Source organism: Corvus brachyrhynchos, unplaced genomic scaffold, assembly GCF_000691975.1.
Source record: "Corvus brachyrhynchos isolate BGI_N302 unplaced genomic scaffold, ASM69197v1 scaffold33, whole genome shotgun sequence".
In the NCBI taxonomy this organism is placed as follows: domain Eukaryota; kingdom Metazoa; phylum Chordata; class Aves; order Passeriformes; family Corvidae; genus Corvus; species Corvus brachyrhynchos.
Genome location: NW_008237254.1, coordinates 458952 through 486004, shown reverse-complemented (window position 1 = coordinate 486004; position 27053 = coordinate 458952). Strand labels below are relative to the sequence as shown.

Here is a 27053-nt window from a genome sequence, read left to right as displayed (position 1 = left end):
CTTACGGTCGTGTGCTGGCGCCTCAGAAGGTGTCGGCACAGCTGCTGCGGTGGCACAAGTGTCTTTCTTTGTCTGGTCTCTGGGTGCTGCATGCGCTGTGAGTGCCTTACACACTGTCCTCCGCGGACACAAAGCCTCTGTCAGCGCCACGTCACTGTGTGTAACTCGGTCCCACAATGTGTCTAAAGCCTCCCATGTCCAAGGATCAAAAATATTGGTACTATCTAAAGTTGAGTTACAGTCTTTTGCCCAGAACAAGAGTCTGTTCAAATCTGTAGACTCAACTTTCCTTTAAAATCTGTTCCAACATCTCTGTGATGTTCTGTTCCTGGGATACTCCATCCCCTACGTCCCCTGTGGCTCACCTACAACTTGCAGGGATTCATCGCTGGCCAACTTTCCTGCTTCTTTCAGCAGCACTTCAGGTCCCACGGGGCTCACTGATGGACGAACAGATAGGTGTATAATAAATTACACAGGGCACCATTTGCCGGCGGTTGAATCACAGACCCAGACCAGCAGGGAATCTGAATCGTTTATTCAAAGGAGTGAGTCGGTTTTATACATTTTTCCAAGGCACAGTATTTCCTTATATGGCATGACCTATCCTGTATTGCCACATCAGCAACACACTTCCTCAATGTCCTTCTGTGGGGTGATCACTCGCTGTTCACCCGTCTGTCAGCTCCTGGCAGGCTCCTCTCTGTAGGGCTCTGCTGTGTGACACCTCCTCCCCCCAGGGTCTGGTGGAGACAAACCTCTCTGTGCTGCCATGTGCTGCCATGTGCCTCTGCACAAGAGAGAGAGGTTTGCACTACTTATTTTTGCTTTTTGCTGTTTTTAGTCCAGACAAAATTGTTCTTACAGAGGTCTTGGTAGAATAAATGCAAAATGGTTTCTCTTTTAAAAATACTCATTCTTAGCTTTTGGTCAACAGAGGTGGCCTTTTGTAAATTACTGCATTATTTTTGTGTAGCATGTAGTAAAATGTAGTGTGGTGTATTGATGTTGAATCAGGCTGCCACTGGGGTAGTTGAAAGTCACCCAAATATATCCCTTCACATTGGTTTAAAAATCTATTCTTGCAGTTTGGGGGAAAAAATTTATATGTTTCACTTTTTATTCATTCTTCAGAACAGAGACAATAGAGTGCCTTTGGATTTCATGTATCATGTCAAAGCTGGCCTCATTTGACAGCTTAGCGATATGTAGAAAATGCTGAGCAAGAGATGGGTACTTTTGCTTTTGAAGCGGAGGTTTCAATTTATTTGGTTTGAGAAGGGTGAAAGGGGAGAAAACAGGAGGGTTGTGACAGAAAGCAATATAGAAATAGTAGTCATTGCGAGTTACTTGCTTTTTCATTTTTCACGTTAAAGAATGATGGTGGCAATAAATAGTAAAAGGACATGGAAAAGAAATTACAGTCTTGCAGTACATAAATAAAAGTAGAATATCCATGAGTTTTGTATTTCATTTGAAAGGTATTTTAGCAAATTGTAACTGAAGCAATTACACACTTCTCTTTCATTTTCCTTATTTGTCTTACTTGTACCACTAGTTATTCAAATTAGCATCCTTACTTATTGCAGAGGAAATCCAAAATTACCACAGTTTTAAACTGCATTTAGCCTATGGCACATTATACACTTTTGTACTGTCTCTGAGATTAAATTTGATTCATTTAACAGGACTACAGAAAAAATTAGATACTAGATTTTCTAGATTAAAATTTTCTTAGAGAAGGCAACCTGGTCTAGTGAAAGGTGTCCCTGACCACGGTGGGGGATTTAGAACTAAATAATCTTTAAGGCCCCCTTTCAATCCAAACCATTCTATAATTCCATGAAACATCTCTCATATGGTATATGACAATTAAAGTGATCTGTGTAACAACTAGTGAGTCTGACAGTATTGTGATTAATAACCTCTAATGTTCTGGGAATAACATGCTTGGCCCTACTGCCTATAGGGTGTTTCAATACAGTGATCTTTAAATTTTTAAAAAAATTTATTTACAAATGAAAGTTAAAATGTTTTAGAAATTTACCTATTATAATTTAAACTATATGATATTTATTTAATTAAGTCTCGGTGCATGTGTAGTTACATAGCATCTGTTTAAAGTAAATAGCAAGGAATTTGTTTGTAACTGAAGTTAAAGAAAAAAGTAAATCATTTGTCAGAGTTAGTTTCCTACATGTTTCAGTTGTACGTCACTTAATATGTAATCACATAGTGTAATTAGGAAGTTCTGGAGTGCTTCGTAAGCACCTATATTGCTGTTAGGATTCTGGCATTAAAATGTACCATGACTCTCTGTTGATCTTTTTGCTTTTGTGTGATGTCTCTAGAAGTAAAATGTCCTCACTTAGGTGCCACCTGATGGTATCCTGGAAAGGAGTTACTGAATGTATCCAGGTGTATAGGCTGGTGAAAGACAGTTTTGTAGAATCTTCTGATGCCAAGTGCATTATGGCTATGTGCTGTGACATGTATGTCATACTATTTTGGTTAAATATATTCAGTTGATTTTGATTGTATTTTATGGTGGGGGGGGGCAGGGTGTGAGATCTGAAGGAAAATTGTGTCTCTGAGATTTTTTTCATAGAGGAGCAGTTCTTATGCTAGAGTTAACACCAACAATACCATTAATTTAATGGTAAAATGGTAAAACTGACTGTGAAGGTCTGTGAAAGTGAAGAGGACACAACAGACATCCAACAGTATTTGCAGTATTATGAATTCAATATCCTATAAAGGTGGTGTGAAGGTGTTAATAATAATGGATAAACACACAGAAGTTTCACAAGATTGTGTAGTCATGCTTATTTTGGCCATAGAAAATGTGGTCCATCTAATTAAAATGGGAAGTATAGAGACTCTGCTATTAAAAAAAAATCTCAAACTGTGATGACTAGAAACTGTTTCCTGTTTCCCATCTACCTTTCCTTTTTACTTCTCGTGCTTTTATACCCCATTAGGAACTATTGATCTGTGTGCCCCTATTACTCTTCTAGTGCTGACTTAAAGTGTGCTGCATATTGATGCTATACCCAGAGAGAGTCTGAAGCATTCCAAAATATCTGATTAGATGAAAAAGTACATCTTATTCCCACATTGTCTGCACTTCCTCATGCTGAAACTACCAAGCCAGGGCTGAGTTAGCGTTTCGTCTTACAGAGCAGATGAACTTGTTATAGTAAGTGGTATATTTTGAAATGCAGTGGTTACATAGGAGTTTCTGAAAAATGCAGCTGTATTTTGGGCAAGTGTAAAATAACAACACTAAGCATTGCCAAGTAATTACTTGGAATTACTTCTGGCAGCCAGTATGTACCAAACAGGTCAACTCTGGTTTCAGAATCTGAACAATATAAAAAATCAGAGTAAGTATTTGCTTTTTTTTTTAATGATTTAATTTTACATTCATGATGAGACCTCTTCAAAAGCAGAGGCCAAGTTCAGTTTTGGAGTTATTTGGTTAAAAACCAACCAGTCAAACAAGCCCTAGTAAATATATTGTGTTTTTTCTTGTGGTGACACCACTTCTGGAAAAGTCCCTTTCATTTCAGTTGGACAGTATGGAGAACAGGCCTGTTGAGTGAAGCTTTTTTAATAGGTTAGGGCTGCTCTGACAAGGAACAGCCGTGAAAAGATATTAGTTGCTTCTTTCTTTGGATTGAAGTGCCTAGTTTATATTTTTCTCATGAAGCTGCTCCCATCAGTGTACAATTCCCAGTCTGGATCCTTCAAAGGAACATCTTTCAGGTCTGGTCTGCTGGAATAAGTTTCCTCTATTCTCTGCAAACAGTCATGCTCAGGCACACTGTCAAGTAATGTGGATGATAAAAACATCGCAGGGATTGCCAGAGAAGTTGTCTTTAGAGTAACATCATCCTGTTCTAACAATACAGATTGGTATTTGAGTGTTCTAGGGGATAGGCAGTGTCCCCCCTTTTGCTCCAGTACATTTATCACTGCATGGGGTACATACATGACAGTGTGTGAATTTATGGGCCTCCTGTATCAGAAGGACTGTTGCTGCCACAACTTTCAAGCATCCTGGCTCACCCTGGGCTACCTTGTCTAGTTGTTTTGAAAAATAGGCCACAGCTCTTCACTGGTCTCCAAGGTGCTGTGCCAGTACCCCCAGAGCAACATTCAGTCGCTCATGTGTAAAGAGTTCAAAAGGTTTAGTCAAGTCCGGCAGCCCCAGAGCTGGGGCTGACAATAGGGAATGTTTCAGCTGTTTAAATGCAGCCCTGGCATTCTGTGTCCACATGATTGTCCCTTTTTCAGCTGCTTTAAGGACCTCATATAAAGGTCTTACCAGTAGCCCATAGTTTGATATCCATTGGCAACACCAACCTACCATTCCCAGGAAGGCCTGCATCTCCCTTATGGTATAGGGCTCTGGAAATCGGCAGATGGCTTCCTTCTGCTCTCTGCTGAGTTGTCGATGTCCACGGAAAATTTCCAGGCCCAGGTATACTACCGTTTCCCTGGCAACCTGTGCCTTCTCTTTCAAGACCCGATACCCTCTCTGGCCTAAAAAGTTCAACAGACTTACAGTGAGCTCGATGCAGTCATCTCGCATCTTGGCTGCTATCAAGATGTCATCAACCTACTGGAGAACCGCTCCTCCTGGTTCTTGTTTCCTCCAGTCCTCAAGCTCCTCTGACAGCTGGTTTCCAAATACATTAAGGCTCTTCTTCAATCCTTTTCCTGCTAACTCTGTCAGCATTTAGGAACCAAATGGATGTTTTTGCCATCACTGGTGATAAAATTTTGCTGGGCAAATGTAGCTCTATATTCCAGCATAGTTTGACTTCCATTTTTTAACTTGACCATGCCTGTGGTTAGTGAAGTGGAAATGAAAAAGCTTGTAGTCCTTTTTTTTTCCCTTTTGAGAGGAAAGAATATATCCTTTAACAGATGTCTTGGTATGTCTTGTACATAGGGGAAGACAATTCTCTTTTGATTCTCTCCCTAGTGTATTGATTCTTGTGATATGCAGAAGCAAGCATCATATGTGGTATGAGCAGAAAACAGCAGATATGGTCAGGCAGAAGAAAAGGACAGACCTAAGCATTCCGTGATGAGGTGTGGTGTCTTATTTCAGGACAGCAATTTAAATTAATAATAAGAAATTAGTAGTAGTTTCATTAATGTGTGTTGTTCCTTCAGCTGCAAGGAAAAAGAAACCATTGTAAATTTTTCAGAATAAAGATATTTGGAATATTAATTTACCTATATTCTGGATCTTGTTTTTGTAATTCATTTCAGTTTTTATGTCCAAATATTTTTTAGTACACCTTGCTTGGACCATGGCTGTTACGCCAAATAGAGCTAAATCCTTAGAGCCAGCAGATCTGTTGAAAGCCAAGTTACCAATTTAACAGACATATTTAAAAGCATGAGCCTTCCTCTAAAAATAGCATCTGAATACACCATGACTAGCTCATTAGACCTTTTTCAGATCTAAAATGTGGCAGCTCTATTTTTGCCTTCTGTTTCTTCCTTAAACTTGTCACACTACACTGAAACATTAAATGAAAGCAGAGAAAAGCCATCACTTCCAGTATTCTTGCTCAGGGATTTGAGTGTCTGAGGAAGGGGAGCGCTGGTGGAGCTGTTCCAGTCAGCCAGGCCTAGGTGGTCTCCACCTCAGGAGAGCCTTGGAGAGGGCTTGACTCATGTGGCCACATTGTAGGGTTGTTGTTTTTATTTTAAAGAAGTTAGTCCTTAAGTAGGTGATTTAGGAGGATATTTAAGGACAGAAATCCAGAACGCTCAGGAAATATCAGTAAGAAGTCACTTCTCTACACCCCTACCCAAATGATCATGGGTTCCAAAAAGGCTGCTTAAATAAATACGTGTCCTATAAGCATCCAGTTGTAGAGCAGATAGGATTAGCATGAATCTTCCTTGAATCTTCTTATAACTATCCTAAGAAAAAAAGGATACCATTATTTTAAAATCACTTACTCCTACTGTTGATAATACAGAGCCTTTAATTTAGTGTTTTCTGAACAGTTGGAAACTCGAGAATGCTATGCTTTTTTTTCCATTGACTGTTCTAAGGGGTGAAAATGTTCAGAACAGTCTTAATCTAAATAACTGCCTTTTTAGCTGATCTCCATTTTGGAAGGTTCAAACTTCTGTTAGCATTCCATTCTAACAACTCCAAAGTGCTTCTCCAAAACAATGAAAATCATAATTTTTTCTGAATTTATTGCAAGGACAATGATTTTTTTAACCCTCTCTGTCCTCATAATGTTGCAGATTTAAAAAAAAAAATTCTGTATCAGAATTACAACATTTCTGTGGATCTTCATAATTATCCTATAGAATATGCTGTTTATAGTCATATGTGATGGTATTTTCACATCAAAAGGCAAAGGTACAGGTGTTCAGGATACTACTAAGTTCCATTTCTTAGTTTTTCATGCATGAAAATATAATTATCAATATTTCATTGCTGTAATTTTTGTGAGGTTTTTTTAATAATTTTTTTATATATGCAAAAAACTTTCAGTGAAAGAAATTCATTGCTTTATATTGTTGTCAAAGGAATAGTACTGGGAAGAACAGCAAAACTAATTCAGGTGTAATTTTGCAGCAAGACTTACAATATATATGTAAATAATGTGTTTTGCAGCTGTTTCTAAAATGCCACTTAGACTTTTTCTGACACTTCACTATGCTATGTCAATTGATGATAACTTGCATTTCAGTTCACTGGTGTTAAGGGAGACACTGGGAAGAAAGAATTTATTGATTACCAGTATAAATTTTAATATGGGCAACAGGAATTAATGAAGTTTATTAGCAGATGAAGTTACAAAAACCATCTTCGTAGTGAAGTCATATATTCAGTATTTTTGTGAACTTGTGTTGTGAAAGGGTGTATCAAGACAATATTTTACACAGCACATATTAAAAACCCCTTGTGATTGTTGCATGTGAATAGAATCTGCAATGCTGTACCTGAGCCTCTAACCTTCCCACTCTCATGAGACATCCTCTATTGTGCCATGGAAAAGGACTGAGATGAAGTGGGTATGTTAGGGGATTCACTGTTACTCCAGATTCCTATGGTTAATTTGAAGCAACTTTAGTTTTTTCAGTAGCCAAAGAAGTATGCAAAACATGTGAGACTCCATACACTTTACTAATAGTTACACTTGTTGGGGGAAATTGGAAGTTTGTGCATGGTTTTTTTTGTAAATCTCCCTTTTATTGGGTGTGTGGGAAAGTTACCACAGCACTGCTGCACACCTTTATTTGGAGAACCAGGTGAGAAGATGTGCTTCATACACAGAAGTCTTAGGGCAATATGCTTCTTGCATGTAATATGAGTAGAATGTAGTCCAGCTGTGAGGTTGTCTTCAGTCTTAAACTCTTTTTTCCCTCTCCTACTTGCTCGAGCCTTTAATTTTTCTTTCATGTCCAATTATTTCTTAGAAATGGCGTGAATTACTGGATTCAAGATTACTATTTTGATTCTTACAGGAATTTGGATATTAATCTGGATATAAAACCTTGCAGGCTACTCAGGAAGGAGTGTATGTTATTGACACTAATGTAGGTGTAATGCCTTCTGTTTCAGAAAGGTTTAATATGTCTGCCAGCAATGATCTGATTTTCATTTTTTGACTTCTCAGAATGTATGTGGTTAATACTGTGTAATATTTTTGGCTTTGCTCTACAAGGAGAAGATACTAATAAAACAAAGCATGGGTATAAAACACTTCTTTCCAGTGGCTTTATAGTATTTTAAAGTATTTATTTCAACTTGTAAACCTCAAGTCCACCAATTGTTAGAGGATTAAGAAATGTACAGATTCGTGGCCATTTCTTGCATTATTCTACTGTAGGTAGAATATTCTTTTGGTTCTCAGTGTCAGATAAAATTGAAATGATAGGCATTTTACCCGAGGAAATTTTAATGGTTTTTATTTGAAATTAAGTTGAAATACGGTCTATGAATACTATGTACTGGACATTTGTATTCATATACATGAGCTATAAGTGACAAAGCAAGTTGAACTGAATCTCTGTGGAATAACTGATTCTCATTTGAGCATATTTTTGTACTTTGATTGCATTATTTTCTTTGTTAAGCTCTGTTCTCTAAAAGACCGTGTATGTTATGGATATGTTTGGGCCATAAAGATGGCACAGCAAACCCAGGGATGATCACCCAGTTTGGTAAAAGTGTTGTGTAGGAGCACCTACTCCATTCTTCTTTTTTTTCTTATGGCATACAACAACAGCCATTACCAGTTTTTTACCCACACTTCTTCTTAACGTATCCACTGTAACTAATACATGCAACAGGTGGTTGTGGAAGAAGCAGGTGTTCAATCACTGAGACTTTTTGGTCTGTGTGTCTTAGTATCTCAGTTGTTTTATGCATGCTCAAATAACTGCATGATATTTCAGAAATTACCTAATTTTCCCCTTTTATCCCAGCGCTCCTTTTAGTGATAGCATTGCAGTGCATTTTTCAGTTGAAAATCTTTTATCACACTGAAAGCTCATGTGTGGGAACCCCTGTATTCTTACTGGGAATATTTTATAGATATATTTGCCTTTTAGCACCATGGTTGTACATAGTATTTGTGTACGTTAGGTGCCTCTGTAAGCTTACAGATTTCCTAAATAATATGATTGATGCCTAATACTAAGTTTAGAGTAACCACCCTGTTGAAATGGCTGTGCAGAGGTTTTGTCTATGGTCTGGTCTGATGTAATGGGAAGAACAGGGACTGCAGTATTAATTTGAGGTGCCATGGGTATTACTGCCTATGATACTGCCAATCACATGAATTATGAATGTTTCCCATACACTTAGGTTTTTTTCTAACCCCCTCTCCAAAATGTATCAATCTTTGTCTCATTAGACCATTTACTAAACACTGCTGATACAGATAGTGCTTAGAAGAAGTAAGGGAGCAGATAGTAACTAATTATTTGCTAGTTTTGTGCAAGGAAAAGAAGTAGTAGTTAGAGCCTCTGATGAAACACTTTTATGTAGAACAAAAATAACCATAAGATTGTTTGTTTCAAACAAAATACTGAAACTGAATTTTTATGGGAAAAAAATAAAAAAGGAATCATGAAAACCATTATTTTATAAAATTATTTTTGCTGGAAGAAAACTCATTTCATCTTTTTGTCTGGAAACAGTGAATAGTTTGCTCTGGAGAAGGAGATTTAGGAGATTTACAAACTTTTTTATAATGTGATATATTCTCAATACTCATATTTTCAGCTATTTACTTAGTTAAGTCAATATTCAGTGCTCAGTATGACTCTTAATTACTATTTCCATATTCTCAGTAACAGTAGCATAGCAAGTTTGTCTTGCTCAGCTTTCACCTGTAGCCTGCTTACTTGCATGCTATCATGAGGACAACACTGAAGTTGTTTTTAGAATGAAAGGAAAGTGATGGCAAGAAGCTTGTGGTTTGGTGTCAATTTTTAAGCATTCATATGTTGCAAGGTACTAATAATGTGGCATGTGAGAAAGAGGAAATTCAGTAAATTACAATCTTCTATATATTCTTCCTAAAAAAAAGCCCCAATAAAAATATGGTTTTATTTACAGTGAATAAATCCCTAGGCATGTAATGGTAAAGCTTTTGGTGCAGAAACCCCCTCACCATCTCTTCACTGTTGTGATTATATTTGGCATTCTGTGCCTTATGGCAAATCAGCTAGAGTTAAAAAATGCAAGGGAAAGGTATTGAATTGACTATTTAAAAGTTGTTCAATTAATAGGCTTCTTAATTTCACTTAAAAGAAAATTAGTATATGTATGTTTGCCTCTGAATGTGAAGTTTTCTTGAAAGAATCATTAGAATTGGTGGGCGGTCATTGACATCTTCTAACAAAATAAACTTAAAAATTCCAACAACAGTATGAAACTGTGGCATAGCATAAAGATGTATTAGAGGTTAAGATAAAAGCTCCAAAACAGGTAAAAGCTATATACATATACTCAGGCCTATATACAAATACACAGTAGCCAGTTTTATTAGCCCTGAAACATAGAAGAAATACAGGGATAAACTTGTTAGCCCAGCCTATCGCACCAAGACAAGGTGCAATAATGTTAAACTGAATGCGGGTAGATTCTGACTAGTTACAAGCAAGAAATTTTACAATAAGGGTGGTAAAGCATTCCAGTCCTATTGTTACTGAGTGTATTTGGATTGCTGATTATTTTCTGAAGATATACTTGAAAAATCTGAATATGCAGTAAGTTACAAATGTATACTGCTTACACTTTCCCAAATACAGATTTGAGTTACTGATGTAGCAGTAATGACATGCAAGGTAGGACACCTTGTACTTAGTACGCCTATGATGATTTTTTTCCCAGAGTTTAGGTGAAATTACATTTTTAAGCTGTTTTCAAACTAAAGTGTAAAGGTTTAGGCACTGGTGCTGTTGGCAGATCAGAAAAGAGCTGTCAAAAAGTAAGGAATCATATTAGAACTGTAAGACTTATATGTGCACACTTTGCATATGTCATACAGCTTTTTAAACATGGTGGTGCTGGTACATACATGGTTTGTTTCTCAAAGTTGGACTCAGAGCAGGATTTGCAATGTCAAGACCTATCTTACATATTTAAGTAATAGATTTCATCATGTCCGTATATGTGACTACTAAAACAAACCCACTGTGCAAATCCCTAGTGCAGTCTGCCGTTAAAAGAGGTATTTTCAAAAGCAGCAGTAATTCAGTGCATTTGATTGGTTGATTTTAAGTACTTGGTTTGATTATTTTATCATGTTTATTTTTAGATTTTAACAAACTTTTAATAATGGCAGGTTATAAGTTTGTGCATTAAGGTTTTCATAAACAATTTACAAAGCCAATACTGAATTCAGTTGGAGTTCTCATGCCCTAAGTACCGTTTTCTAGAAGATACTACTCTTAGCAGCCTGAAATGCATCCAGATGGTATGTGGAATAGAAGTATAAAGATATGGAAGAATGTAAATCTATTTCCTTAGCCTACATCTTCCCACGTGTTTTCAGAAACTTGGACTTCTTTATCTCCTAGGAATATATGCTTTATAGTCTTACAAATGTCTTTCTGAAGAAGATAGGACCATTTCTTTAACTGATAATTACACAGTGAAAATTATTTTCTGGGTAATTAGTATTATCAGACAGGACTAGGTCATCAATTGGTGTTAAGTAGTGGTGACTTATTTTTGTATGTCATTGGACACCTGGCCGTTAGAAGAAACTAGTGGATAAAAAATTGCAGAATTAATGGAATACTATTTATATTAGGAATGTGATAACATGTAAATGTTCTGGAGGAGCCCGTTCCAACATTGCTTCTTACCATCCTTTACCTCAACATCCTTTACCTCAGAGCAGTCTGTTAAGTTATGAAAATATTTTTGTGTCAGGATACATTTTTGGGGCATACTAGCTATAGGCTAATTCATTGAGGATGTTGTGGAGATGATTTGTTTCAGTCAGGTCATACTGGTTGCTGAAATCACAACTAATTTCTGAATCGCATTTTGTCACCTGCATTCAATGCATATGTGTGATTACCTATGTATGTATTTATATAATTGGGGTAAAAATCTGCTGAACAATGGCATAATGAGAACTTCTCAACCCTAAGAAAAAAGCACAAAGCTACCGCAAAATTAAACAAGGTTTGAAAATTAGATATGAAGGAGAAATTTCAAGTTTAATACTTTTTTTTCAAAAATTGCAGTTCTAAGTCAAATAAAAATACCAAATTTCAGAACGTCTTATCAACTACAGTGATAATACCAAAAACCAAAGTACCAAAAGCTCATTTAAATATGGGGTAAAGTTAGTTTGCAAATAATATTTACATACTGTGTTGTAAGTAAACTAAAATAAAAATGCATGGACTAAACTGTACAAATTATGCCTTATCTTGCTAGCATGGCTTTCTTTGTGTGAGAGCTGTTGGTGACATGATAAACAAATAATGAAAGTTAACAGGTTTAAGAAAGCATATTATTCACAAGTGCTGCTTTAGATGTTGATGAATTCTAGAGCATGATGATATGGTTTCCAAATGTACAAAGAGGAGGTTTTTTTCTCACAGCATTCTGTACACTTAATGTTTTTCAAAATTTGTCTGATCCTTGTCGAACTTGAGTAAAATACTATGTGTTATCACACCTATTATCACTGGTATTTTTTTCTCACATTAAATTGAATTGGGCTTGCATGTTCATTTTCAGCTTCCCCTTCCGGCACACATTTTTCTGAGTTAATGTTTCATATTTATTTCATTTTTCCATTAATTTCTTTCTCTTCAGGTGCAATCTAGCTCCTGTGGTGGAGTTTGCTGCCGATGTGGGAACGAAATCTGATTTTATTACCATGAACCCATCAGTTGTACAAAGAGCATTTGGAGGCTTTCGGAATGAGAGTGACAGAGAAAAATTTGTGCATAGACTATCCATGCTGAATGACAGTGTCCTTTGGATCCCAGCTTTCATGGTCAAAGGTGGAGAGAAGCATGTGGAGTGGGTTAATGCATTAATCCTTAAGAATAAATTGAAAGTGCGAACCGCCTATCCATCACTGAGACTTATTCATGCTGTCAGAGGGTAAGTGTATGGAAAAGACTGGTCTGTCCTTAGGACAATGACGCTCATAATTAGAATTCCTAGCAGCCAGAAAAAAAGATGAATGTCAAAAGGAGCATGGATTGCATTTCTGATAATTTTGTTTGGTAACAAATGTTGGCCACTCATTTAGCCAGCTCTGCTGCAAAGAGCTGAAATGCATTAGCAAAATAACTTTTCCAATTGCACTTTTATGTGCGAAAATGTATCATCATTTAATGATAAGCTAATCTTAAAAATACTCTGAATTCAGTGTACAATGAAAGTGCTACATGTTTTCTTTCGGAAACAACTGTGAAGATAAAAAATACAATCTAATAGCATCAGGAGTAAGATAGCAATCCTGTAAATAATGAAGCCTGGCAGATCTGAAAATACTGAGCCCCTTCATAAAACATCTGGGATTTGGAGCAACCTTTCTCCTTTTGAATTTGGCCAGATGCTTGGTCAATTAAAAAACATTGATCAGAATTACTGAAAATGTTAACAAAACCACTTATTAGAAAAAATATCTGTGCTGTGAGCAGATATTTTTCTTTTTAACCCCATAATTAAACAAAACTTTCAGATGAAGGCTCCAATGCCTTTGTCACTACTATATACTACAAGTATATAGGGCTATGCCTGAAAATCATTCAAAAGATGATGGTAATGAAATGTGTTTGTACATCAAATCATGACAGAATGGTAGTATTCAGCTTCAGTTTCTTGAAATTTGCTGTCTGTTTGTGGGGTTTAGGAAGGTGCCTTAAAGTACTGCTATTAACTTGTACACCAGTTACTGATTATGTACCTGTTCTTACCGTTACAGCAGCAGAGATAAGTTTAGAAAGCATGTTTGAACTGTTATCCCAGTGTAGTATGAGAATAAAGCTTAGAAAGCAGTTGTTCTTCAGGATATTTTGACATGTCTCATAGATTACCTGCTGCATTCCCTTTCCGGTGCACTCCTGGCACTGGAAAAAAAATAATCTGTTGCCTTTGAAATTAGGAAATCCTTCAGAAAACCTTTACTTTTTTACTCAGTCTGTTTTGTTACACGTTTAGACTTTAGCTATTTATGGGCCATGATTGTGTTGAATTTTCAAATATTCAAAATGTCTGTAATACATAGGTATGGTGGTTTATATGTGTATATAAATCTGTCTGAGATTGCTTCCAGTTTACAAACAACAGTTTTAATTTCCAACTTCTAAATCTGGGCAAAATTATCAAATGTGAATGGTAATTCAGAATGTGCAGTCTTTAAGCTGGCTAACTTGAAGGTCCTTCAGGTGGCTCCATCTTAAAAAAATTGCTAGTACCTACATTGCCTCTCTGAATGAGGCAACAAAAGCTCTGCCATCTGAATTGTTGAAAATTTGGATTCAACTGTATTTTAGATTATACCTAGCAGTGTCATCTGATACGACTGCATAGATTCGTCCAGTTGTTGAATCTGTGCTTTAAACTCCATAGTAAATTTAAATCGGTATCAAGAGTTCTTTGATGTAATGAACCTAAAATTTTAATAAAATGTGGAACTATGGTATATTTAGGGCCAAATAATTTCATATCTAATCATCAATAAGGTTCATCATTCCAGCCTGACATGTTAAATACAAATAGAGAGCATCCTATGCTGAAGGGTGCAGGCTCAAGGTTTGGAAAGTGTTGTCTGTATTCCTTTTTATATGTATCAAACTGTCAAAATTTTCCTTCATTAGTCTTTAAAGCATATGGTGTAGGCACTTTCTAATGGCAGAATATAAAGTTTCTTAGACTCCTGATCTAGTGAGGCCAAATTCTTCATTCCTAATGAAGAATAAAATTATATTAGAGTTTTATCTAAAAACAGGTCAGTTTCGCTACAATCACAGCACTGTAATGAAATTCTCACTCCTGCTCTTCCTTCTCTTTTAATGAAAGAAACTTTATGAGCAGTATGTAGTGTTCCAGAGTTGCTATTGATCAGATTATTGCATTCTGAGATAATTTTAAAAACTTTTCTTTCTGTCCATTTGTGTATTTTTGGATTAAAAAAGAAAAGATAATGTGGTATTGGAAAAAGAAACTACTGTTTTGCTGCTTTCATGCCTTATAAAACTTCTGTGAGTGACGGCTGCTCCTCTAAAATCTCAGAAGGATTTTAGGTTTTAAAACCGGATTATATACATACAAAGTCCAACATGATAACTACTTTTTAAATCAGTAGTATCATAAATGGCCACTGGATTCAGATTTTTTTCCTCAGTAGATTTAGATCAATTGTGATTTCCTGTGATAATTTTTCTCTATTTTGCTTTTTCACTTCTTGATCAATAAGTTTTGAATATTAGATTTTGAAAGTGATTTGGGAGCCATTGCATGATTTTTATAAAGTGTCTCTAAAAGCCTAAAAGCTAATTTATGGAGCTTTTAATGTCACTCTGCACATATTGACAAAATAAATGAGACAATACATGACAGAGTTCAAGTTGTAACTTAGATCTTTAAATGAGCATCTTAACTGATTAAAAACATTTACTTGCTCTCTAATATCACTGCCAAGAAGATTAATTATAAAGTAATTATAATGAACAAACGACAAAACTTTTTTAAAATTTACTTCAATGACTAATTTCAGAAACTTTTTTTTATTAATAAGGCTGAGATTTAATGCCAAACTATTTCATTAGGATTATTTGTAGTAAGTTTCCAAATGAAGTTATACTCTCTGAGGTGTGGAAAGTGTCTGTACAGAGGCTTGTCTCAGTAGCAGAGCTGTAATTGAATATGGATTAAACAGCAGGCAAATAGGAATTGAGCATGCTGGGATTAGAGTCCAGATCATGTTGTTTACTTCAAGTGGCAGCAGACAACCAAGCTCAAAAGTAGGATCAGCAGGATGTTCACCTATGGATCCCGCCTTGCAGATCCGTGGAGGGATTAGAGAGGGTTCCTGAGACTAAACATGTAGTTGGTACATTGGGTGGAGGTCAGTTAACCCCCAGAGCCTTGCACAGCTCTTTTTTAATGTGCTTCTGCTGGTGACGTCTGCTGAAGAGGTTGAGCACCACCACCCCCTTGCCCTGCCAAGCAATACAGATTTAAAATATACTGGTTTTCTGAGAAGTTTTTTCTCATATTTCCTCTCCTAAATACACAAAACAAAGTTCTCACGCTCATCTTGATGTGTAAGAATGTTTTCTTGGCTGCTTTTCCAGCTAAAGCCATCCAGTAGGAAAGTGGATGTTTTGAGCTATTAGTCACTCAGCAGCAGTATCACTAAAATTGCCTCACATTAGTCTCCTTCCCATCTTTTGGGTATGAAACAGTTGCATGGACATCCTGTGGGATTTGCCTGTGCTCTGCTTATTTCCTCTTTGATACTGCCTGTGAAAGAGCAGTATCGTCCTGCATTAAACATGGCACAACTCCCACTGAAATCTCTTGAGTTTTGCGTTTGTAAGGAGTATGCTGTACCTATTTATGGTCACTTCCCAGTGCAGGGTCTTTTTTATTTTACTAGTGAAAGCAAACAGCTGTTCTTTGGATGTTGTGACCTTTTGCACAACTTTACCACATCTTCAGAGTTCTTTACTCTGGGAATTAGAGAGAAAATACTTTCAGAAACTGAAACATGCAGAAATCAAGTTGTTCTCCAGCAGCTCTGTGCTGAGAAATAAGTACTGTGAGTAATCTATATTGTCAACACTTCTGTTTCTTTTCTTCCTGCTAACAGATTTCCCTTTTCAGTTTACTGCTAAAATGTATTTATTAAGAAAGGATGTTTTGGAATAAATGGATTAATAAATCACCTGAGAAAACATTACAAAAATGGCCGTTAAGCTAAAAGTAGAATTCTAAATATAAAATTACTGTGTCTTATGCATCTTGTATATAAATATTCAAAATTCTGGGAAAAAATTTCACACTAGCTTCTTTTCAGTAGAATACAATCCTGTTTTTTATGTATGTGGACATTAAAAACAGGAGTTCTATATTGTAGTACCCTTGTGCCCTAGCATAAGGTATCCTTGGAACTGGCTTTGTTTAACTTACACAAACAAATGGGATGCATGTTAGTTTTGATTTTAAGAACCTAATCTATTATGTGAAGTTGTTCTTCTAATCCCAATATCCTGTCATATGCAGAGAGCAGGAAGTGATGTTCCTGTTCTTGAAGTGGAGACACTCCAGGGTTGAGTTTTCAGTCTAGCGGCTACTTGCCAGAGCTGCAGTATTCCTACATCTCTTAAGGATATAGTTCAAAGTTTCTCAGGAGAAGCTTTTATTTCCTTTGCACAAGTTCTCCTATTTTATCACATTTCTGAAAGATTTAGCAAGGTCTGTCAAGGGATATCTCACTTTTTGAGAGAGAGTTTTCTTTAGAGGCAAGCACAGTTGAGCTAGAGCACATGAAGGTGGAACTGTGCACTAAACTGCCTTTTTATATTTTTCACTGCATGGTCCATTTTGCCAGGTAAGCCAAGAAAAACTTACCATGGTAATAGGGATATTTTTATCTACTTTTTTTATTCATATTTACCTTTTGACAATAAACTTCTGTGAGTTTTTGTTTTGGGAGAACAGTTTCCTCTCTTACTGAAGCAACTGTTTTGTTCCTTATCAGCAATGTTTATATAACACTTGTAAAACTTACTCTTCTCAGATTGAATTTCAGGTTTCAACTAGTAGAGAGCAACAGAATTAGTCATAAGAAAAATAGGAATGAAATTTTCCATTTTCAAGTTTGGATGCTTAGTTTATCTACCGTGAGCAACAGCACTGTACCTAATGCTAATGAGTCCTAGGAGCTAAGCAGGAAGTAACATGTAGTTTATTCCGACAGTGCATCTGCAAATTTATATTTATTTGAAAACTATTTTGGTACTGATTATGATTATTTTTCAATTCTAGGTTTGGGGTTCTTTTTAGAATTTATTTTCCTTACATAAAACCTGTGTTTCTGAAAACCATAAAAATGTGTTACAACTCTCATTTGATCATATTATACAAAACAAACAAAAACTGTAGCTGTGCAATTGAAAAGTAAACTAGAAACAGTTTTTGTAGTCTGTTTTTGATGAACAAGTTACAGAGAGGGGTGGAATCCACAGAGAGTGATGTTACCATATAGTATTAATAGAACTGAGAACAGCTTCTCTTGGGATTTTTTTGGCACATGAGATGAATTATCTGTTGAGTCTGGCTGTAATGCGTATGCATGAGAAAATTGTTAGGTTTCCTTCCTGTTTTTTAAAGTGATGTTTCTAAGATAAGACCATAATAAAAATTCTGCTGTTTTTATTTTGATTGTAATGCCTACCAAGGGTTTTTAAAGACATGTGCATTTAGTTTTGATCTTACTAAGCTTCTGTGATGAGGAGAGGTTGCATTAAGCATCCAGCTGGTAACAGATTTCTTCAAATGCTTAGTTAACTACTGACGTAATATGGAAATATAGAAAGCTATGGCTATAAATATAAAGCTATAGCTATATGCACTGTATGGTTTGGCCTTTTGCTTTGGTCAATTCAAGTAATTGGGTTGTTAACATGAATAGTGTTTCAGTGAAATAATACGCTGGCACAATAGTAAACAGTGGTGTCAGTATAGGAAGGAGCAATTTGGCTTAGTGTCTTCTGTAGCCTTGCTTTTTAATGCATATAAGTTTCTTCAAGAATTGTTTGAAGTCTCTGAGTTCTTGTTGGTATAGAGGGAGAGATTTAAGTGTTTCAGATCAGAAGCACTGAGTCACATCTGGACATATTTTCTCTGGAGTTACCAAGTGCCAAGACTAATGGCTACTACCTTCTTCCCGAACACTTGTGCCAAAATGTAGGTGCTGTGTGTTCTATTTGTGGGTAAAAAGTTGTTGATAACACACCAGTGTTTTGACTGTGTCTGAATGGCACTTGCACAGCCTCAAAACTTCCCTCTTACCAAAGGAAATGCCACGCCATCCAGCATCATGCTCAGCAAGCAATACAACTGAGGTAGCAGAAGAAGAAAGTGGGAGGTGGCTCATTCACCTAGTAAGCTGTCTTTTATCTTGATCCCTGAGTTTACTTGGCTTTGCTCTTCCTGTTCTCTTCCCCACCCCACTGAGGAGTGGGGAGGGGAGTGAGAGCATCTGGGCAGTGTCAGGCCACCATGTGGGAGAAGGAATTTGTTTATTGGGTACATCAGCCATCTATAGGCTTTTCAGAGGCTAAGAGAAGCCTGTTAGCCTGTTTCAGTTTGCATCAAAGAATTAGAAAGTGAGAAAAAGGGTGAGCATTGCTCTATTACAGACCCTTGTGAGGGTTAGGTCAGTGCTGGTATGCCTTGTGTGATGTTTTAAGAACAGGACATGTTTTCAAACAAAATAACTGATTCATCAGGTGTTAAATCTGGATTCTGCTTCTTTGGTGTTGGAAGGCACACCATAGTTGAGGTAGATGCTAGAAGTGCCTGTGTTTCGGATGGAGTAAGATTTGAAGTCTCTCACCAGTACTCATTTCCTTCCCATTCTAGACTGAAGTCTCTGTCCCTCTGCATTCTGTCTTGTGTGTCTCTTTCAGCAGAGATTGTTCCTGTGAATCCTGTTACCAGGTGTTCTGCTGTCCTTATCCTCATTTGTAGCCATAAGGACGTATTTATACATGAGTGGGAGGTTAGTGCTGTTTGGATTTACATTACTAATTTAATACTGTAACACTGCTGTATTGAAGTCCTTTTCTGAGATCTGTCCTTCTGTCTTCCACAAGTGAATTAATAAGCCATAGGAAAAAATAAGAAAATAACAGTTACTTCTGTAATGTGTAAAAATTAATGACTTTCATTTCTAACTTTTCTTTAATATTTCTGTATAGAAATATTATAGTTTCTATACCTCATGAGCACTGTGGAAACAGCTTACTGGTGTTTTCTAGTCTGTATTTAGTGGAAGCAAGTGCCATAATTTGCATTTTTGTATCATATATTTAGTGAAGTAGTCAAAGAAAATGGACTTAGCAAAAATTATTTCTAGAACTTGCTTTTTCATTTTACATTTAGTTGTACTTCATTGTCTACCTCTGGGATACTGGGGACTTTCCAAAGAAAATGAGTAATCATTATCTTTTGCAAGAAAAGAGGGCCTGTAAAAGAATCTGAGATAGGGCCTTACTGAAAACAAGTGCAGCCCCTGGTTTCAGAACATTTTGGAGGCTCACAAGGTGGAGGTTTTTGTTTCCTTTTTTTTTTTTTTCCATTTCAGTATAAGTGTGGGCACACTTACTAGCAGAATTGGCGGAGGGGAAGTAGTGGATGTTTCACAGTCATACTGAAACCAACAGGTGGCACAGTTTATGCTTGTATCAAATTATTTAGCCTCAGATGGAATGTAACATACAGATAGGCTAACAAGGCAGTAGAAAGAGTCATGTGTGGCATTAACTTTACAGGTGAGGGCTTGCCTTTTTCACCTTTTAGTCTATGACAGACAGAGCATACAAATACAATAGGACAAAGGTGGTTTACAGAACATAGCTCTCAATGACAAGAAGCTTTCAGAAAATAATCTCAGTGTTACTTTTTACCTTCCTTTGCAGAGCTAGCAGTCGTTTAAAAATCACTAAAGAGAAATCCTGAGGTCTGATAAAGACATGGTAAAGGAGAGAAGCCCTCTCTCCATGCTGCAGTGTGTTCTCCTCTCTGAAAGGCATCCACTGGAAGCTGTGTTGAGTGTGTGAAACCCTGGGAGTACAGCTGTGAGTTGTGCTATGGAGAAATGAGTGCCAAGCAGATGGGGCAGCTCAGCCTGCTGCAGGGGATTGCTGCATGCTGGCACTGGAAACAAAATGCAGGCTTGACCCCTACATCACTGGTGGCAATTGGGATTTCTGCTGCCTGCAAGGGATTTGTCATGGGTTTCCACAGAGGAGTGGGTTTGCTGTAGTTTATGGGTTTCCCCCAGGGGTGTTTCACAGTGGGAACAGATCCAGACAGATGATGCTGGCTGGCTCTGGAATCTATTAGAAAATGAACTGGATTAATTCAGAAGAGAGAGAACAGGTTTGAGAGGATATGGGTAGAGGACAATTTGGTTCATGCATTTGTTAATGTCACCTCTCTGATGTTGTCAGTAGCAAACATCGTTTCCAAATGAATCTGTTAAGAGAACAGTAGGCTTCTCACCAGCAAGGATAATACATAAAGTCTGGTGAAGAGCACAAAACTATGCCTCAGATCTCCTTGTGTTAACTAATGAGATTGCTAAGCCATCATTGCTATTTTGGTATGATGATCATTCTCTGAAGGAGTGGTGAAAGAGAAGAGGAAATCTGTCTTTCTGGTTTTGTTTTCAAATTCTATAAACTTGTTTGTAATATGCAAAGCAAGTTCTGGGCACAGAATATCTGGGAAATGTGCCAATGTGTAAACACACTTTGTTTCTATAGCACTGATGACTTGAAGTTGAGTAGCTTGAATTCAGACTGAAGATCTCGCTTCAAATGACCGCTAATTACATAGTTGATGGTAACTTAGTAAAGCCACTGACAATATACGAAGATAGCACTGTAAGTAGCAATAAGCTCAGATTTTCTGAAAGGCTTTAATCCATAAAGTGAGAACTATTCCCTTTTAAAATAATAAATGTGTTTACAGAACCTTTTTTTTCCTTTTTTAAAATTTTACTTTGTTTAATCTTTCAGTCTAGTGAAGGGGGTATATGATGTGGTTCAGGATTCCTTTTTTTCTTTCATTTATATATAACAGCAGTAATAAAGTAAAAAAGAGTAGCTACCTACCTGCTGTATGCCTCTATTGATGCAGTACAGATTTAAAGTGCATGAAACTCACAAAAAGAAAATAAAGTAAATTGTACAATGCAGAGGACATATTTCTAATTTTTTTTAATACTAACCAATAATGGCAAAATCTTTTGTCATTTTTCTCTATGCTCCTCATATATAGTAAAAAGAGAAGATGATGCAGAAGACTGTCACATCAGAAAGCAAGCTCAAGACAGAAAATCTTTGTGGAGTAAAAACATCCATTAATCTTCTTACTTGAAAATCACAGGAATTTCTCTTGGGAAATTACTGCTTGTAAAATCAGTAGTGGGATCTGCAGCCTCCCACATAGGTGTCATGTATTTGTTTCTGATGGATTGTAGAAGTAGTGACTGAAAACAGTTTTTTCCTGGGTATATTGCATGTAAGTGAGACCAGTAGACGGGTTTGGCAGAACTCCAGTCACATTTCATTGCTATTTAATGGGCATTTTGGTTGGCATTGTTTTCAGTGGAGCTAGAAATTAATAATGTGAACACTCAGCAGCATTCATTCTTTAAAGACACTGGTCCTTTGACATGACAGCATGCGGACTCCTGTGTATTGTTTAAGTGAGTTTTTCATATTTAATGGATTTTGTAAGGCAATCTGTCACTGAGTTCCACGTTAAGTTGTGATGCAGCAAATTGTTTCTGTTCAAACACATTCTTCAACACATGCTTGCACATGCGTCAGTGAATGCTTTTGACTAGTCAAAGGTTTTGTGTAATCTTGATCCTAAGGAGTAACTTCTGCCTCCTTCATTTACTGATGTAGTATACTTTTATTTGTAAGAAGCCTGTCTCTTCTGGTTGCTTAATTCACTGAGAACCATGGGATTTATGATGATGTCTCAGTTTTGAGACAAATTTAACAGAGGACACTCTGTAATGAGTAGTCTCCTCTAAAGGGTTTCAACAACCCCCCTGCACCAGTAGAAAATGAATACTAATAGAAGGAAGTGGGAAAAAAACCCCAACCATTTATTAACAACAAAACATCCAGAAGACAAGGAAGAAAAACAACACCAAACTGTCAGAACTCACATCCTGCCACACACACACAGAGGAATGAAAACCCAAAAATGCCTGGAGAATAGGGGAAATGTTGGAGAAATATGCCTTCCTGACATGTGGTGTGAGATGGTGCCAGCTTAAGGGAAGTGGAGCTTCCACAGAGGAGTTCCAGCAGTAGGCAAAAACCTGGTGGCTCTCGGGCGTCAACCTCCACTTCATGGCAGTCATGGCAAGTGAAACAGCTGGTCTGGAGCCTCCTGGTGTGCATTCTCTGCCTTGGATCCCTGCGGCTTGGGGCTGGAACGGGGCAGCCCTGCTCCCACCAGTCCCACTCCTCCAGTCTCAGACCTGCAGCTGTTGAGTTCACCTTGAGGCAGCTGAAAGATTTCTACTGCAGTTTCTCCAAGCTAGGAAAGGGAGCAGCTCTTTGCCTGGGCCAATAAAACCAAGCTAGCCAAGCAAAACCAAACCTCCCAGCGCCATGGGTCCTGGGCCTTAACGCAACCATTATAGCAACCATTTTTGGCATAAAGCAGAAGATCATGGAATAGGCTACCACCATAAATCACTCCTAGACAGACAGTAAAATCATTAGCTTTTGTATCTGATTAATCTGCTCTGGTTCATTGCACTGATCAAATTTAAGGACCTGTAATGCATATTTTCTGTAATAATCTCTAAATAGGAGACTTCAGATAGTATTTATAAAATCTCAAAAGTGACCAGATTTTCTTCTGTAAAACTGAAGTTAGTCTAACAAGTAGCATAGCACTGAACATGTTGGTTTACTGTATCCAGACCTGATGATGGGCATTATTGCCTTCTGTTGTAAAGGGCAGTTGGGCACAAGCTGAAAGCAGCTTGAAACTGTTTATAGTCCAATGAGCAAAGAGCATCCTGAACATATTCTCAAATTTACAGGCTGCACTTTTCAATATTAATTTCAGTATCAGTGCCATTAATGAAATGCTTTCAGATGAGGGCAGTCTTCATCCTGGGATCATATTTATGAATTTTGCCCTGTTTCAGGGACAAATTATAATAATAATAATAATAATAATAATAATAATAATTCCATAGCAGGGACCAAAAAACCCCAAGTTGACCCCCTCTAAAAGCAATTAACTCTAAAACGTACTTCCATTTGTAGCTCTACTTAAATGGAATTGTTTTCTTTTGCCTACATTTATAACTGTTTTGCTGAGATTGGACCCAATATGCTTTCCAGAATGGAAATTCGACACTTTTCCCACCAAGGTTTTTCTTTTTTAAGGTAGACTTAACAGGTGATGTAAGTTTTTAGAAAATGGTCTCTCAAGAATACAGACCTGGCTCTCTGGCATCAACCTCCTCTTTATGGCAGTCATGTCAGGTGAAACAGCTGGTCTGGAGCTTCTGTTCATGTATTATTTTTTTCTTCTGAGCATGACTGTATTTGCATTGTTTTGAAAAGGGAGAAAATTAGTTAGATAGGATTTTTTTTCTGTTACAGAAATACATTTACTGGCCATTAGCATAAGAACAGATATTCATTCAGTAGGAAAGACTAGATCTAATGGTGAAAGCTAGAATTAGGACAAGTTACTAATTTTAATTACACTCCTCCAGTAATATTCTGTTGAAATTTTCATAGGAAAAATGCTAATCAATTATAAGTTGTAGTAATGCCTTCATAAAATAAGAAGAATTAATATTTTATATTATGAATTTTATTTCATACAATATTAAGAATTAATATTTTGAAATTAATTTTGAAATCCGTATTTTATTAATTTAATCTAAAGTTACCTGTGTGTTTCAAAGCACTTAGTAATGTCCCTAGTCAGTCTGATACACATTATTGTTACAACTTTGCAGTAAGATTGCATAATTCTTTTTTAGTCTACTATCCTTTAACTGAATTTGTTATATCTTTGTTCTAACAGAAGATTTTTCCCTGTTTTTAATTTGACATGGCTTTCCCAGACAAGTTTTCACTAATATAGTTGAAGAGTTTTATCCAATCATTACACTCTTTTTACAAACCAAATTCCTTTCACTCCATTTGCCTATCTTTGGCGTGGGAAATAGACTCTTTTTTTGTGGTAATTTTTCATGAAATATTATGCCATTTTGTTATGCCCTCACCAATTCCTAGAAAAAGTCAGAACCCCAGGACAGAAGTTCAAGATTAACATGAACATTTGGTTATGCATACCCAATGGCATTGGTTTTGTGTAACCAAGTTACTGTGCGGAACATGAGTCAAATTCATTTCTTGGCTGCAGTACCTTTGCTTACCTAAGGCATTATTGTTGGGGTCCCTCCCCTGCCGTGTAGCCCTGGCAGAGGGGCCCTGAGGGCACAGACACGGGGTTTCCCTGCCCCTGCTCAGCCTCGTTCCCATGGGTTGGTTTGTGTTCCCTGCGCGGGCAGAAGGACCCTTGGTCCCGTGACTGGAACAGTTCCTCGGGAGACCCCCGGCCATGCGGCTGGAGAAATAAACATCTCTGAAACAGCTAGCAAGAATCCGTCTGCCCATATATATTTCCTTTCCACGGGACTCCTGGTTTGGTATATGCATGTTGCAGTATCCCCACTGCAACACATTATCAAGGTTTCCTGTCAAGGGACTGCTTCAATAGTCTTTATGAGTCTTGAATAGCTACTCTAAGAAGTATAGTAAGGGCTCTTTCGGGAAGGGAATATGGCTGATAGAAAGTAGGCTGTTCATTTATCATCCTGCCTGATCTCTGCCTGTTAAAGTTGCCCTTGTGGGCCAGGTGGGGTATGCTCTTGGGTTCAGATTTCTCAGTTTAGCTCCAGCAATAGAAGAGGTCACAGAGTCGGCTTGTGTTGCTGTTGTTCAACTTGAAGATGGCTGCTGATATCAACCTTCCTGCTGCCACAGAAAAAATCCCTGCCAAGGAAGCCAACCAGCTGTCACAGCCGGTCTGGATCAACCCCTAGGTCCATAAAATGTTGCAGTAGTAGGGACTAGTAACACTGTCTCTTATGCCACCCCTAAGTGGAAAAGGAGCCCTAGAAGAGTGAAGAACAGAGGAATTCTTTGTAGCAGTTGTTATCACTCACAGCCAAGCCTTTCCTTCAATGGAGGAGTCTGCTTCTAAAACAGACCCAGCATGAACATGAGTCAAAATACAAGCTTAGGCTATAAATGTCCTAAACCTGACAATATCTCTTTCCTGTGACTGCCTTCTCATGTTGCTGATAGGAAATGCTGGGGTTTTTCTGTACACTACACATTTGGGGTTTTTTGCCTGACACTTTTTTCTTCTTCCATGCTTATTTCCCCTACCTGTACATACATTTCTGTGTGTAGAAGAGTGGTAGGTAGTCTTATTTTACTGAGTAGAAAATTTAGTTTTCAAAACCAATAAAATATTGTTGTGCTATCTTCTATCTGATTACGAATCATCCCATTGCTTCATTGCTTCTGTTTAATCCAAACTAATACCAGTATCCTTTTTAGAGAAGATAATAAGTAATACTTACGCCCTATACAAGAGGAGAAAAGGCCACTGACTCCCTCTGAAACCATTTGTAGCCCTATTTATTTGAAATATAGTTGCCTTTTTTTACCTATTTCATACATGTTTTCTTAGAATTGGGCCCAGTGTTCTTTCCAGAATGGCAATCCCACACAACTTTTCCAGGGTTTTTTCTTTTGTAGCTGTGCTTTATAACTATAGATATAGGTAAGTAGTTTATCTTTTGAGGTTTCATGCAGAAAGAATGAATCACAGAAGAAAGGAGAACTATAAAATTAAGGCAAATAGTTGTTTAGATTTGGTATTCAACTTGATGTTTCTATTTCTTCCTAATTAATCAGATGCTTTCTCTTTTTTGTTTTATCATTGCTACTGTATGTTGCTACAGACACTGTATTTAGCTTAGATTTGCCTGTGTATGTACCATCTAAAAACATCTCCTATTTGACATTTCAAATACTCAGAGTCATATGTATGCTTGTTGATCACCATTTGTACATCTAACAGTCACACTGTTCAAGTGTTCTCCAACATTTTTAAGGTTTTATCTTAGTCCTTAATATTTACATATCTTTAAATGGTTTCAGGGAACAAGATAAAATACAAAATAATAAGGAGTCATCTTAACTGTTGGAATTGTAAGGGGGAAAAAAAAGCCAGTAGTGCTAGCAGTTTTTAACAAATGTATAACAAAAAATAGTTTACTTGATGCAGGTTCAATCTGTATTAATCAAAAGGTTGATTTAAACTTACACACTGACACACTGACTTCCATTTTATAATTATGAAGGTAATTCATTAATTTATAATGTCTGTATGGGGAGTAAAAGAAAAATTGTCACGATCCTGTTTATCACTAGTGGATTCTAGTTTATGGCTGCAAATTGATTTAAAAAAAAAAAATTTAAAAAGGTTTTTTGAGCAGATTAGAATTTCTTAACCTGAAGGAAACATTAACATGTCTTTATATGTATATGAGCTGGAAATATACACTCACAGCCCAGAAAGCAAATTGCATCCTGGGCCGCATCAAAAGGAGCATGGCCGGCAATTTGAGGGACTTCATTCTGCCCAATTTTGCTCTGCTTAGACCCCACCTAGAGTCTTGCATCTGGCTCTGGAGTCTTCAGCA

General features: G+C 37.1%; 1 protein-coding gene and 1 long non-coding RNA gene across 2 annotated transcripts in view; one reads left to right on the top strand and one right to left on the bottom strand.

Moving 5' to 3' along the window:
* Positions 1–761, bottom strand: part of LOC108445745 — a 3324-nt gene extending 2563 nt beyond the window's left edge. Inside the window, exon 1 of the long non-coding RNA XR_001860702.1 lies at positions 728–761. This is a non-coding gene — a long non-coding RNA (uncharacterized LOC108445745). The remainder of the gene's footprint in view (positions 1–727) is intronic.
* The window catches only part of ST8SIA4 (ST8 alpha-N-acetyl-neuraminide alpha-2,8-sialyltransferase 4), a gene marked incomplete at its 5' end in the record, with an annotated part of 52245 nt that overhangs the window by 12590 nt on the left and 12602 nt on the right, over positions 1–27053 (top strand). Inside the window, one exon of the mRNA XM_017730478.1 lies at positions 12289–12634. Within this exon, the coding sequence (XP_017585967.1) occupies positions 12289–12634 (346 nt within the window). The remainder of the gene's footprint in view (positions 1–12288; positions 12635–27053) is intronic.